This window comes from Plectropomus leopardus, chromosome 2 (genome assembly GCF_026936395.1).
Source record: "Plectropomus leopardus strain MGB_pleo_1.0 chromosome 2, ASM2693639v1, whole genome shotgun sequence".
Classification (NCBI taxonomy): Eukaryota; Metazoa; Chordata; class Actinopteri; order Perciformes; family Serranidae; genus Plectropomus; species Plectropomus leopardus.
Genome location: NC_142177.1, coordinates 1,499,067 through 1,514,586, shown reverse-complemented (window position 1 = coordinate 1,514,586; position 15,520 = coordinate 1,499,067). Strand labels below are relative to the sequence as shown.

General features: G+C 43.1%; 2 protein-coding genes across 2 annotated transcripts; one reads left to right on the top strand and one right to left on the bottom strand.

Moving 5' to 3' along the window:
- Window positions 1-1,416: 1,416 nt before the first annotated feature.
- c2h1orf50 (chromosome 2 C1orf50 homolog) lies at window positions 1,417-4,689 on the top strand. Its single transcript, XM_042498190.2, has 5 exons — window positions 1,417-1,577; window positions 2,302-2,417; window positions 2,530-2,616; window positions 3,280-3,411; window positions 4,139-4,689. Exons 1-5 carry the CDS (start codon window positions 1,529-1,531, stop codon window positions 4,322-4,324), a joined length of 570 nt encoding a protein of 189 aa, XP_042354124.1. The 5' UTR covers window positions 1,417-1,528; the 3' UTR covers window positions 4,325-4,689.
- Window positions 4,690-5,419: 730 nt separating this feature from the next.
- Window positions 5,420-15,328, bottom strand: ap5b1 (adaptor related protein complex 5 subunit beta 1). The gene is made up of 3 exons (XM_042511298.2): window positions 15,016-15,328; window positions 12,073-12,867; window positions 5,420-8,222 (listed from the first exon to the last, which is right to left on the bottom strand). Exons 1-3 carry the CDS (start codon window positions 15,151-15,153, stop codon window positions 6,297-6,299), a joined length of 2,859 nt encoding a protein of 952 aa, XP_042367232.2. The 5' UTR covers window positions 15,154-15,328; the 3' UTR covers window positions 5,420-6,296.
- Window positions 15,329-15,520: the final 192 nt, after the last annotated feature.

The window sequence follows — 15,520 nt, the reverse complement described above, 5'->3', positions numbered from 1 at the left end:
ACAGAGACAACAAAGAGTTTCCCTCATCTCAGGGTTAACACACTCAGAGTTTTCACATAACCTACTTTCTGGAATACCCCCCAGGTATGGTTGTAACACTGTTTTGTCTCAGCACAACATGGTCTCATCCCAACTCATCATATGTTGCCGTTTTGTAGTGGACTTCTGTGTCTACATATGACGCTCTGGGTATCCTTCTGCGTCTGCTGTTGATGTTCAGGGAAGGCGCTATTGTGATGTCAACAAACGCACATGTTGTGATGACATGCACATTATGTTTAGATAAGACAAGCACACGGCAACCAATGCCAGTACGTCAACAAACGCACATGCTGCCACATCCAGCTGTCTGGCTGTCCAACGCCATATAGTAACAAGTCAAGCAGTTCTGTTCAGCTGTCTTTTCAGCAAATGCCACCCAGGGGCGTATCATGCGGACACAGAAGGTACTTTTTGGCATCAGTATTATTTACACTGAAACCACGTTCAAAGCAGAGGTATTTGAGAACTTCAGACCTTGACTACCTCGCCTGGTATGGAGATACCGGGGCTCCCTCTGGAGCCAGACCTGGGTGGGGAGCTCGCTGGCAAGCATTTGGTGGTCGAGCCGTGGAAAATGGGGCCTTACTGAGCTCAGCCCCAAGAGACCACGTGGAGCTGCCACCATCCGGGACAAGCATCAAAATCGGGTATATTGTGTGCCAGGCTGCAGGCTGGGGCAGGGACCCAGGCGTGCTGACCCCTGGCATTAGTTTTGGAAGTATCTTGTTATTAAGAAAATAAATGTTTTTGTGTATGCTCTTATACTAGGTTCCTGAGCAGATGCGTTTTCTTACCAACACATTACAATAATTAATACATGGGACACAGCTTTCACCACGTTTGTTAGAAATAAAACTTGTGTAAGTGTGCACGCAATGGATCATGGGAGAAACACGTAGCCCAAGGAAGCACAAAATCCAGGATACCACTTTAGGTGTACTCTGGTCTATCCCTCTGTGGGTTTCTGCGGGCTATGATGTGACAGATACAACCCAGCAGCTGTTCATATCCTGCCCAGTGCCAGGGAAAAATATTCTACAATAAGATATAGTTTCCTGGACTTCTTTTTTCTTTGGTTTCTCAACAGTGACACATCTTCGCCTCTTTAGATGTTCTGTCGCGAGGCCGGGATTTTTGTTAACACGCCTGAAAAGAAATCCAAGTAATATTGAAAATAAAATAAATTATATGTAATATAATTTGATTTTATTTTCATTTCAATGAATGTTGAAAAATTAAAAATTTATTTCATAATTATAAATAGCTCCGATAAAGCTTTTTATTTTAAAGACTTTTATACAGGCACAAAGCAGGACGACCATTATAGAAAAAAAGGGGAGGAGATTTAGGACCCTGTCATACCTCCGGTACTTTATGGTATTTGTATTTTTAGTCTAACATTAGCTGGTTATGAAAGCACCAGCTAGTCAGAAAGAGTGAAAACCTGTCAACGGACAAATTTGTATTAAAACGGAGAGAAGACAGCATGGACAGGACGGTCAGTCTTCCCAACCAGCCCGACAAAACCACCACAGGTAGGCTATCATAGACTTACTGAGAGACTTAATGAATACCATGTCAAACATGTCCACTGTCCCGAGCAGAACTAGTTAAAGGTGTCTCAACGTGTCAGAGCACCCTGCCAACATTACCTATTTGTTTATATATATTTTTTTGTCCATATGAGGTGCAGTTAGCTTAAGTTAGCCAGCAGCCGGCCGGTTAAACAGTGGGACAACGTGACTGTTGTAACAGCTGTGGTCTAGTATTGCTGTTCACTGTTATCCGATAGTAGATAATGTGATCTGCATTTAACTGACACCAATTATTATACAGTAAATGTTCAGAGAAGTTGGTTCACCATCAGTTTTGTTGTAGACTGCGTCGATGCTGAAATACTGTAACAAAAATAAAAAATTAGGAGACAAGAGTGTTGGTGTGGAGATGTTGACTGAAAACTGCTCAAAGGTTTCGTGTTAATAAATGAAAAAATGCAGTCACTGCTTTGCATTACTATGCTTAACATGAATAATGATGTTTTTAGAAGCAATGGTAGCAGCAGCTGCTGTGATAGTAAAGTAATGTTCATACTGGGACAGTATTAGTGTAACGTTAATATCAGCTAGAGTAGTCGCAGTAGTTTGAGCCCTGCCAGTAAAGCATCAGTTTTGGGTGCCTTCACAAGGATATTAAGGATTCTCCTAGTGACTCCCTGCATTATAAAACTGTGATGTAACCTGAACTGCGTGGTTCTTGCAGTGACTCTGGTTGAGAGCAGCAGCTCCCCCAGCGGTCTGGAACTGGTCAGTTCCTACCAGACCAACAGAGTGGGAGACCCCATGGACTTGGTGGCCCTGGCATCACAAGTACAGAAGGTTCACACTGAGATTCATGTTTTCAAATAACAAACTGTCACGTTAAACAGGGCAACATCTCTTGTTGGGGATGGACAGAACAGTCTTGGAAAGGTGTTTTCTTTGTTTTTAGGGAGATGACTTCATTAAAGCCAACGCCTGCAACAGGCTGACAGTCATTGCTGACCAGATCAGATACTTACAGGAGCAGGCCAGAAAGGTAAGAAGCAAAAACCAACACACAATGAATGGACAGTAATAGATGTAGCAGTGATACACAAATGCTGAGTGTACTCTAGGTTTTACAGCTGGGACCAGCAGCTCTGCAGCTCCTTCTGCTGACTGGACAAGTTACAACACCCTGGCCACAGCTTTTACCATAGGAGCCTAACTAAAATAACAATAATGTTGTAACATAATTTTAAATATAAAATCACAAAACATATACATTTAATTTTTCGCTAGACATTTCCCCTAACTTTTCAAAAATAATTGTCTATATCTACTTAATTCTTCTAAATTGCTGAACATTTCCAAAATGTTTATTTTTTCTATTTTTTGTGGACTGTTAAACCAGTGATTCTCAACTGGACCCCCCCAAACAATGGCAAATAGTTTATTTTCCCCTTGTGAGTGAGTGTAGAGGTGATCTCAGAGTGAGTCAGAGTCATAAGAGTGACTGTTCTGTTCACAGGTTTCACTTCCTCCATGGTTTTCTCCTCAGCTGGAGTTTACAACTACAGAATTCTGGTCTGACTGTCAGCAACTCAAATCTTTGAAAAAAGGACACTAGTAAAAAGGAAAACATATCATGTCTGAGTATGTTGGATAACTAAAAAATGAGGCACACTTTGAGTCCAAGACGCATCTTTTTCTTTTTCAGGTTTTAGAAGATGCTAAAAGAGATTCTGACCTCCACCATGCCGCCTGTAACATAGTGAAGAAACCAGGCAACATGTATTACCTCTACCAGCGGCCATCTGGACAGAAATACTTCTCCATCATCTCTCCTAAGGTCTGTATGACACACACTTATAAGCTGCTTCTATTGCTGTGTCCCTCTGCATGGACACAAAGTGTTACAACATGCAGGCACAGAAGCTGTTACTTAACACGCCCTGAGGACAAGTTCCACACGTGAATGGTGACCAAACACCTGTGAGCTTGTATGTAACGGTGACAGTTAGAGGTGTTTGGTGTTCAAAGTTCATTTAAGCCAGAAGGGAGCTGATGGTGAGCAGGCAGCCAAAACACAGGCCGCTCAGGCCGGATTAGACTGGCTGCAGTTTTATCTAAGCGTGTTTTTCAGGTATGACAGGGTCTCTAGTGGTCATGGGATTTATGAGATGGCAGGGAATTTAGATAGATCAAGATCAAGTCAGGGAGCTCCAGAGCTAAACCCAGCACGCAGACTCATATTTATTACAGATGATCTTATTTTGAGTAGTCCTAAAAATGTTAGAAACTCTGATATTCCTATTCCTATTCCTCTGGCCAACAGTTCAAAACCCAAAGTTGTCGTTCATTTTGACAAAGACACAAAAAAAATCATCAAACTTCAGAAGCTACAACGAGTTGAAATCTGCTTGAAAAATGATTTAGAAATGTCCATCAAAAAGTTTCTGTCAACACTCTCCTAATCACAAAGCTCTTTAACAGGGACTTTAAAAAGGGACTTGTAGTTTTGTAAACTGAAATTAAGTGCTGCACATCTCACCATAGTTTGCTTCCTTTGTCTGAAGGAATGGGGTCCAAGTTGCCCTCACACATTTGTTGGTGCATTCAAACTTCAACACGACATGTCCTGGACGCCCATGGACGAGGTGGAGAAGAGGGACTCAGAGATCGCCATCATGGACAAACTGCTGAGCCAGCAGACTGCCTTACCACCCTACACAGAGCCCAACTTCAAGGGCCTCTCTGACTGAAGGACTGCTCAACTGCAGAAAGGACTGGACTATTAAAAGGACACGTTGGACACTATAGTCTTAATGGACAGGCCAAAATAAATAACCCTTTATTATTAGCCCCACAGCAGGCTAATTTGCAAATCCATACATAGATTGGGATTGCTGTTATCAAATCACCTCACACTGTTTTGGTAACTTTGATTGACGTTTGTGCACAACGCATCACTGCACATTTTTATTTGTATACTCATCAGCTGCTGCTGTTGAATTTATAAATGTGAAACATTATGAATGATTCTCAAACTGAAAATATCAAAGCAGGCTTCAATGGCAAGCCTGTGCATGGACACTTCATAAATAAAGTTTTGAAATGTTTACTTCTCGGCCTTTGTCAAAGCTGCTTCACTGACACTCATCATCAGAATGAGCTGTAACAGCTTATTCAGGGTTTCTTACCAAAATGCCCTGTAAACGTGGAGGCTTAAGGATGATAAAATCATTTGTGTAAAGCTTTTAAAAAAGTAAATTGTTTATTCTTTACATCCCTGTTTGCTATCTAGCAGTTTTCTTCTTCACTGCTTTTGTTGGCATGTTACCACCAACTGTAGACCAGAATAATGTGAGAGGAGCAGGATGTGAAAGGTGTGTACGATTAAAGGTCCAGTGTTCTGGATTTAGTGACATCTAGTGGCAGAAACAGAATATAACCTAATACTCATACTATGTTTTCATTACTGCACAATTACCTGAAACCAACAACTGTCGCTCGCCCTGATTGTGGTCTGGTCCAGGTTGCGCTGATGCTGTGATCTTGCCTTTGGACAACTCCCTACCAACATATGCATGAGACTGTTATCATCTCTCTCAACATCATCATAGAGAGCAATTACTAATTTCACACCTACCATTATTGTAATATGACATGCATCTGTTTCTATTATTGCTGTGCCCCCCCACCCCACCCTCTCTCCCTCTCTCTTTCTCTTTCTTTTTTGCCATGATTGTATTTCATTTGCTATTTACGACATCTATTGCTCGTCTGTCCGTCCTGGAAGAGGGATCCCTCATTATCCTCTACCGCTCTTCCTGAGGTTTCTTCCTCTTTTTTTCCCCCGTTACAGGGGTTCTTTTTGGGAGTTTTTTCTTGGGTGATGTGAGGGTCTAAGGGCAGAGGGATGTCGTACACTGTAAAGCCCTCTGAGGCAAAACATGTTTTGTGATAATGGGCTCTATAAATAAAACTGACTTGACTTGTTGCATTTTTGTTACCTTAAAGAGTGCTTTATATGTACATAGACAGCAGGTCCTTTTCCACAGTCACCATGTTGCTTCTGTCGTATCCCAGAACGGACAAACCAAACTCTGGCTCTTTTCAAAAAAAATTAAACTCTGGAACCCAGTTAAAAAAGTTTGCGTTTTCAGGCCCCCAAAACACACAAGATCTGACTGAGCGAAGTTTGGTTTTTTAAAGGTCAAGTGTGTAGAATTTAGTGGCAACCAGTGGTGAAGCTGCAGACCGCAACCAACCGAGGGGCCGTTTACATGCCAATGGTTTTTGCATGAAACACTGAACTTTTGTTCAGCCTTTTTGGCCTTTCATTCACAGGCAAAAGTTCATAGGGATCCTTTCATGTCCTACAGGTGGTTCTGTTTGTGTGTTCTGATCATGATTTTGTATGGCCTGATTTTTATTAAGGAGTACAATCAGATCTTGTGCAACTCATCAGGTAGATTATGGGTTTTGTCTTTTGTTAATTGACTGTACCAGTAATGTTGTTTTGATTGTACCTTTTAGATGACAAAATATTTGACACATTTGTTTCATTTCAGCTCAAGACAATTGAAGTCAAATAACTTTATTTTATATCAAATGTCTTCAGTAATTTATTTAGAAGTACAATTAGAGTTTTAAAGGGCTGACAAAAGTTGGATGATTTAGTTAAAAATCAGCCTTTTTAAAAGTTAAAAACTATCCAGATAGATGCATCAGTCAGTGTTTTTTCTGTGAGGATGTGACTGTCAGAAGATAAGAACTGATGTGAGGCAGAAGCTGCCAGTTATCTGTGGCGATGTTGAAGTGCACGGCATCTTCCTCCGCCCTGATCCTCAGCAGGATGTGAGACTGTGGTGGGAGGAATAACAGCACTTTGAACTCTTCTTCATCAGACGGCTCTGACAGGAGGTGAGGGAGGAAGTGTGTCCGCAGCAGGGCAGTCAGAGCTACCTCCTCCATCTGGCAGCAGAACAGGCTGGTCGCACAGTCCTCCCCGCTTTCAGAGCTAATTCTGTCCCATAAAGCCTGGAACAGGTTCAGCTTGGCGCCTCGTCCCCATGTTGAGGGGGCGGGCAGAGGCATGAAGGCCTGCTGGAACGCCACATGGATGTGTGGCAGGACGGTGAGCCAGGACAGGCCGTCCTGGGTGGTGAAAATGGCGCTGGCGCGGAGGGTGGTGGGGTAGGGCTGTCTGGGCTTCAGTCTCAGCTGGACCTTGGGTGATGGCCTCTCTCTGAACAGACACGGGACACTGATGTCCCTCAGTTCTTCATAATGGTCGTCTGTGAGGCTGAAGTGGAGGCGGATGCTGAAGAGCTGATCAAAGCGGGAATCAGCGGCGTCAGTGTGAGTCAGCTGGTAGTTTAAGGTGATTTCTGAGGTGAAGTTAGGGACATCAAACTGAGCTCTGTATTGTTCCAGAGCTGCGTCCACCTCTCCTTGGCAGGCGTCCGTCCCGTTCTGGTTAAGGTCACTTTCTTCATCAGTTAGTGTGTGTTGTTGCAGCTCAGAATGCGCCTCCGTCAGCCTGATGATTGTCTTCTCTGTGTGGTGAATGTTCAGCAGGCCCGTCAGCCCCTCGCTCTCTGCCATGATGTTGGACAGCGAGTGCTTCTTGACCTGCCGTCCTCCCTCTGTTGAGCCCTGCGCCAAAACCCCGGCCAGCTTCTCCCTGGATAGTGTGGTCAGGAGGGTGTAGTAGAGGCGGGCGTGGTCTTGGATGTCTGTGTCTCCATAGCGGCAGCTGAGATGCTGCAGGATGTCAGCCAGAGGGACAAGCAGCGAGTCCAGGCTGGGGTGGACCAGGAGACGGCGGCAGACCCCCAGCAGGCTGTTCCCCAGACGCCAGTCACCGCTTACGCACAGAGAGGAAGAAGACGGAGTGATGACGCTGGACAAGAAGGAGAGTGTGCTGCGCTGTGGGATTTCTCTCTCCTCCGCCACCCGAGCCAGCACCTTGAGGTGCCGGCTCAGGTCCTGTAGGGTGAGCTGGGTGAGCGGGGCCTCTGTGATGACCCCCTGCAGGGCCTTCAGGAACCCCACAGCCCAGCCGGACTCAGGGAGCCTGTCCTGGGTCTGGTCTGCCAAGTTGATGAGGTGTGGAGCCAGGTGGGTGTGGCGGAGGTAGAGCTGACTCAGCTGCTCTGTCAGGCTGTGAAAGTAGCACTCCACGTGGCAGAAGTACAACAGGAAGAGGAAGGCGGCTCTGAAGAAGGTGACGACAATCTCTCGGCTGCCTCCATTTTCCACAATGTGCAGCAGCGAGCTGAGGTGTGCGGAGAGGTAGGCCAGCCCTCTGCCCCCCTCTTCCCCCTCCTCGCCCTCCTCCAGGTAGACCAGAGCCAGCAGGTTGAGGCGAGCCAGCATGGTGGCGCTGTCGTTGAACACGGTGGGCACCAGAGCCGAGGCCAGCCGCGGGGTCAGCAACACAGGGAGGGTCTCGTCTCCGTCGCCACAGCTGATTGGCCGGTTCTCAGGAAAGTGCAGGATGCAGTCCATGTAGAAAAGCTTCTCAGGTGTACTGAGCAGTGGGTGCTGGGAGAGCATCACCAGCCGCTGGAGGATGAAGGCTTCATCCTCTGCGCTGAACAGACTGTCTGTGAACGCACACTTCATCAGCAAAGTGCTGTGGAGGAGGCACACCTGGAAGGAGGAGACAGAGTCACTGTCAGTCAGGAAGTCTCAGTATGTCAAATCTGTACATATTAACCCTTTACACCTGAACACACTGCATATGTGAGCAGAGCGTGACGGCAACCCCACCGAACTGCAGCGTGTTGCAAGCTCAGTGTTCACACTGGCAGTGTTGTTGCTGTGACGCTTCTGCAGGGCTGCCTGCTGCTATAAGTTCTGTATTTCTGCTGTTTGATTTCTGCTTTCTGATTTACTGCTGCGTGGTTGTATGCCTCCACACACCAGTCAAGTTACACTTACTGTTTATATCCATGTCTGTGAAAACACGAATGCTTCACTCACATCTTCCCCCCACAGCATAAAGGAGCTCTACAATCAACAGTTTACAGATCAGTCAATTATCAAGTTTAGTCAAGTATCTGACCAAATATCTCCCCTTATGTTCCTGAGTTATGATGTTGACTAAAGGCCAGAAACTTGTCTTATATCGAATAATATGTCGTCACAATAAAGTTGGCCTTTGAAATTTGAGTGTATGAATTCTCGCGTTATAGCCAAAAACATGTTTCATGAGGTCATAGTGGCCTGTGACCACAAAAATCTAATCAGTTCATCACTGAGTCCAAGTGAGCGTTTGGGTCAAATTTGAAGAAATTCCTTAGAGATGTTCTTGAGGTACTGGGTTTGTTACAATGGGATGGACGGACAACATAACGTCTCTGGCGTTGGAGGCATAAAAAGAAGAAACTGGAAGCCTGGCTGTGACTAAAGGTAACACTATCTGCCTAAAAGCATTTCCAAAGGTCATCTGCTGGCTGGAGCTTTATATTTAGCATACAGATATGTAAATGGTGTCAGTCGTCTCAGTATGCTGCCAGAAATTCACTCCCATTCATTGTATATTATAAGCAACTGTTTCACAGCATAGAGCATGCTGGGATACCTGCAAGGCACACCAAGCTGGCAGCGTGATAAGAGGGAGTGACAATTTGAAAAATTCAATGTAGGCACTGGCTAGATGGAAGGACTACCCACATTGTTTTAATATAAAGCTGGTTAAAAATCAGCAAAGTATCCCTTTAATGTAAACCCAGTATTTATATATCCTTAAAGCAATGTGCTTTAAATAAAAAGCGTTTAACTGATGAACCAAATGAGGTCTTTTTACTATGAAGCAGCTGCAGGAAACCCTATGTATGTCACCAAAGTTATCATCACCTGCTTTTCATCGCTAAAAATGCTTCAACAAAAACATTCCCACAGTCATTCCCACACTTTACATCAGATCATGTTAAGATTTTGCCTAAAGTAATAAGACAGGAGGAGCAGCCACAGTGAGCTGTTGGGCGAAGGTGACAGGTTCCTCACCTCTGACCCCTCAGCAAGGTAAACAGCTTTACCGCTCCCTGCTGTCGTTTGTAAAAACACTATGTGCCACCCTCAACATGAAATTAGGGCTGTCCAGCCACGACGACATATTGCAAAATGGTAAATGGTGGTGTGTTGGCAACCCTGCTGCATTATGTAAGAACACTGCTTTTTAAGAAGGCAGGGTTTGATTCTATTCAGGTGAAATGGGATTCATTGGCATGGGAAACAAGGCAAAAAAGCAAATGTTAAATAAAAAATGGTAAACATCTATCAGAATGTGGTTTAAATACACATCATTGCTAATTGGATGCACTTTTGACACACCCACCAAATGAGAGCAAATGCAACTCAAAGCCCGTGGCACACTGTTTCCAGGAAACATGTCATTCAACCCGGAAAGTGTAAGAAAACCGTTTTGAGACTGAATGTGTTCCAGGTGGTGGTGGCTGTCTTGGCATGATGGGAAAAGGCTAATTATTGACCAACATCTTAAAGGACGCTTCAATTTTCAACCATTTTTTTATCAAAACAATGTGGGTGTGATGTGCAGATGAATTGTGGTAAACTTCCTATATGGCAGAGTTTCTCTGGCTTTCAGGCTGTTGCTCGAACTACAGGCTGTACTTTGTATTGCACACCACCCATGCTGCCACAGCAGACACAAAGAGTATACGGCTGATCCAGAGACACACCCACCCCTCTGTCTCTCAATTTTGGACTGAAATCCAATCAAATGGTAAAACTAGGCAATGCTGATTGAATATATATCAAAATTATGTTACAGCACTGCCTATTTCTCTCCTAATTTTTTTCCAAAAAACATATTTTAATGCTGTTTCACAGTAATGGTAAGAGTTTGCTACAGTGAAAATGGAGGCTGAAATAACTGAAATCAATTGGAAAAACTAAACACGCATGAGACTCATCAACACCCACAATATCATTAGAGTGCATTTAATAATTTCACACCTATCGTTATTGTAATATGACATGCGTCTGTTTCCACTATTGCTGTGCCTCTCTTTCCCTCTCTCCCCTCTCTCTTTCTCTTTCCTTTGAGCCAGGATTGTATTTCATTTGTTATATGCTTTATAAATAAAATTGACTTGACTTAACTTGAAAAGCGCTGATCACACATAAACCAAGATTCTAGCGATAACATTCCAAGAAGCATGGTGATGGATGTTAAAACATTAGCAGCTTTATTTCTATTGCAGCCACCACACTAGCCGTTATTATTTCCAATCCAAGGCCACGTAGGTGTGTTATAGAGCCATAATGGAAAGGCGAGCCCCTTATACATGGGAGCGGCTACATATGAGGGATTTCTGGGAGCTGAAAGTACACATTTTCACAGAGGAATTGTGGATTCAAAACTGTAGATGATCCACTCAACTTTGGAAGAGTTATGTGATGCAATAACATCTCCTGTAGCACCTGCTGCATCATTAGGGAGCCAGTTCCTACTGACAAGCATATAGCCATAGCATCACGTGACCAAGAAAAGACAAAAAAGTACTTCCATTGCAGTTTGTACAAATATGGCTTTTTAGAATCTCCTTGAATACCCCCTCATGTGAGTGACAAACTTTATTGCAATAAACAGGAGGGTTTTTTTAATTGATGTGTTTCCATTAGGTATGTTTTACGTTTAGAATTTCAATTTACCTAATTTCAGGGTTAAAGGAAACCGTTCTAATGTGGCTGCGTCGGGGTGTTAACAGTAGGAGTGTGCCATATCATATCGACTTCAGTAGTGTGGAATGGTTTGGTTACAAAAGATCAGATGTACAGACTATGGCAATATGTAAGAATTGCAACAAGACTGTCACAACAAAGGGGGGCAGCACATCAAACTTATTTCACCACTTCAAACAGAAGCACTCGAAGAAGTATGAGGAGAGCCAAAAATCCTGCGAGGAGAGCACGGCAACAACAACAACAAATGCAACGAGCTCAAGCAGACAGCATACACTGGCTCAGCCCAGCATCTTTCGTAAGTTGCACTCCTCACAGAAGCCATCACATTTTGTTTGGCTAAAGATATGAAGCCAATTCAAACTATCGCGAGGGAAGGCTTCAAACGGCTCGTTAAAAAGTTGATTTTTATTTTGCTGTACGATTTTTATTTGTACAGAATCTGAAACTCGTTTTTGTTTAGTTTTCACTATATATTTTAAGACAAGTTGTTACATTGCTGACATATAAAACAATAACACTAAATTATGTTTTTTTAAATCATATTTTCTATATATTTTTCAGTATTTTGTCATATCGTCAAGAATATTGTTTTCATGAAATTACCTTGAAATATCATGATATTCTTTAAGGGCCATATCGCCCACTCCATTAGTTACCAGGTCAGCCTGGAGGAAAATTTTAAGGATTACAACTTTAATACTGCATCAAGGAAAATGCTCATAAACAACAACCAGTGAGACAAACAAGTGAGAGAAACATGGACTCATTAACTCCATCAGACACAAACCTCGCTGGTGCCCAGCAGTCGCAGCAGCTGAGCTCTGAATAGGGCTGGAGGGACACCGGGAACCATGGCAACCACTTCTGTCAGTCTGTGGAGCAGAGCAGCCTGACACACAGGAGTGAGGAGGTAGGACTCCTCCAGGAGGGAGGACAGGACTGATCGCAGTTCCTTACAGTCAGGCCCGGTCTGCAGGGTGGGCACGGTGCTCATGGGGCCCAGGATGACAGAGCACAGTACGGCTGAGTCTGTGTTATCCATCGGGCCGGAGTCCAGCTCTGCCTCCCATGCAAATGTTGTGTTTCCTCCCAGTAGAGCCTTCAGATCCTCTGCTCCAGCTCCTGCATCCTGGGTCAGCTGATACACAGCATTTCTTAACACCAGACTGTGGAGTCCTGCGTAGGCCTGGTGCAGCCGGGATGTCTCTCGCTGCCGGAGCCCACCTAAGAGCTCGAGGCGCTGTGAGAGGAGGCCAGGAGAGCTAGCCTCCAGCTCCTGCAGGCAGCTACAAACTGTGGCCCGCACAGAGCGAAGAGCACCATCACCGTGAAGGTCACTGGTGTCCTGGGCTATCTGAAGGAGCAGCTCCAGGAAGTCCTGAGACGCACGGGAACGGCTGCTCACGCAGGAGGTGCAGACCAGCACAGAGGTGAGGGCTAGGAGGAGGTGACAGCGGAACTGAACAGACTTAGGAGGACACTGGTCCAACACTGACATGAGCTCCAGGGCTGTCTCCTCACCCACCGAGTCTGAGGGACACAGCAGGGTCGGGTACTCACACAGAGGGGACAACAGGAGGACCTGAAGAGGGACACACACAAGAATTATGGACCTGTTAGAGTTCAGAGACTTAGATTCAATATACAATTGTAAAAAGGAAAACATCAAGATAATACCAAGCACTTAAGTACACACGCGCACGCACGCGCACACACACACACACACACACACACACACACACACACACAAAACAGCAATCGATAAAACAATAAAAAAAACTAGCTTCTTTGTTGAAAAACTTCAGTTGTCAATATTGTAAATTTCAGGACAGTACTCCAGTTATAATTTTCTTATTGCCACATGGACATTTCAGGCCAGGCACATCTCTTCAGTGTGTAGATTTGGCAATGTTACAGAAGAAGCCTACAGGCGGGGTTAATTATACATCACCACCTCAAAATATAAACAGTGCATCCCAGCAGGAGGAGCCAACATACTATGTATACTGGATGAAAAAGTAAATAAAAATAGAAAAGTAAATAAATACAATTTAAAGGAAACATGTAAATGAAATCACCCCATTCAACCCATTATGAGGGTGTCTCAATGATGTATCCAGTATTATTCTTATTTTCGAAAAATTTAGAAGCAGATGTGTTCATGTGTGTTAGTGCTATAAATACCGTAATTCACACCCAAGATGACAACTTCAAATTGTTTATTTTAGTCCAACCGGGAGTCAAAAATAAACCACTCAGCAATTTAACAATGAAAAGATGTTTAATAAATGTCAATTATATGTCTATTTCTTGTTGGATGTTTAGATTTCGGTTATTCAAGGCTGAAAAGTGAAAGTTTAGTAATCTGGTCTAGTCTTAGCCTCGATGAAAGAGTAAACAGAATCTGTGTATTTGAAAAAAAATTAACATTCATGATGTAAACATGGGGGTATGCAGTGTTTCTATGTATTTTTTTTATATATTAAATGATTATTTTAAAATACAGTCTAAAATCAGGCTGTATGTAGCCAATAAATCCTGGTTTATATCAGGGCTAAAGCTTGGACACCATGTTTAAATGACCAAGAAAACCATCCAATTTTATTTGACTACAGAAGCTGGAACCTGTGTTTTTGGGGTAGTTTGACATGGTTGGACATTATGTTGAGACTGAAACAGGCCAAACTCTCTTTAAAAATCGAGCAAATGACCCTTTCAAACCCGACCAGTTTAGCTTGATATCTGTAAAAAAATATGGGAAGGACGTTTAATTTGAGAGAAGAGAAGGTGTAAGAATGTATCAGAAACATATTATAGTGTAACTAATACTCACTACCCACTTATCTACATGTATGTTTTGACCCAATACTCTTGTCTACAGTACACACACGTTATATATATATATATATATATATATATATATATATATAGAGAGAGAGAGAGAGAGAGAGAGAGAGAGAGAGAGAGTTTGTTAGTCTCTACTGTCTACTTTTCTATCTATTTTATTTTATTGTTTTGATTTCTTTAATTACACCCCCTTATTCTTCTTATTCTTTCCCCCCAATTTATTTGTTTATTCTATATTTTTGCATATCTTTTTTTTCCTTTTTACATGACTGAAAGGTCTTCATGTTCATTTGGTCATGTAATTATGTCACATAAACTGATAAGAGAATTACAAAAAATGAAAATTAAAAAAAAACATGGGAAGAAGGCAATGAGCAACAAAAGAAGAAATGCGCAAAAGATATTATTAAAACATACAAGAAAATTAACTGAAAATTATTATTTAAAAGAAGAAAAAAAACCCAAAACGACAAAATGAACAAACATTAAAAAACGAAATAGAAATTACAACTTAAAACAAACAATTACCTAGGAAAAAACACTCGATGATAATAACTATGACATAAATTTCTTGCTATTTACTACCAAGTTGATAATTTACTTTTTAATGTTTTCGAAAGCAGCCGCAGCAGTTCGCTGAGGGTTCGAAGGTCGAAATACTTGTAAAAGGTGTCTGAAAAAAGTAAAGGCGGTTATCGGAGGCTATCATTCGGTGAATGTGACAATTTCACGTTTATGAGCTGGCTAATTAAACACCTAATGCCTAATATTTTCGTAGGTAGGCAAATGGAGCAACACGTTTATGAAGCGTGGCAGAAGACTGACGTTATATATTATATTTCATTGTATTACTATTATTATTATCTTTATTACTGTCGTTTACCTTGACACTGTACGTGGCTCTGTCATCTCGGAGCTCGCGCAGCAGCTCCGCGAGGAAAGCCTCGGCTGTGGTCCCGGAGAGGAAGCGGGACGGACTGCGGAAGAAAGCAGAGATCCTCTCGGCCCAGTTCACCGCCATTACCGCTCAAAACCCGGACTGTGGCGACCTGCACACTACCGCCTCACCGGCACCGAATCAAGTCATGTCACACTGTCAGCTCGGACTACGAAATGAAACACTCAATCTCCACCGTCACCGACATGAAACATCCAGACAACACACCAGTTACTTCCGTGTTGTGTCACGTGCACTCTAACACTGTCTTGCATTAACGCCCCCTGTGGACCGGGAATATGAAGAAAACAAAACAAAAAAAAAAAGGTAATACAAGAAAAACGGGGGGGCAAAAAACGTTCAAAACAATTGGCACAAGAAAGACTTGATTGGTTTTCATAAGCTTTTGAAAACAAAGATGTTGTCCAAATCAGACACCCAGTCCCTTTTA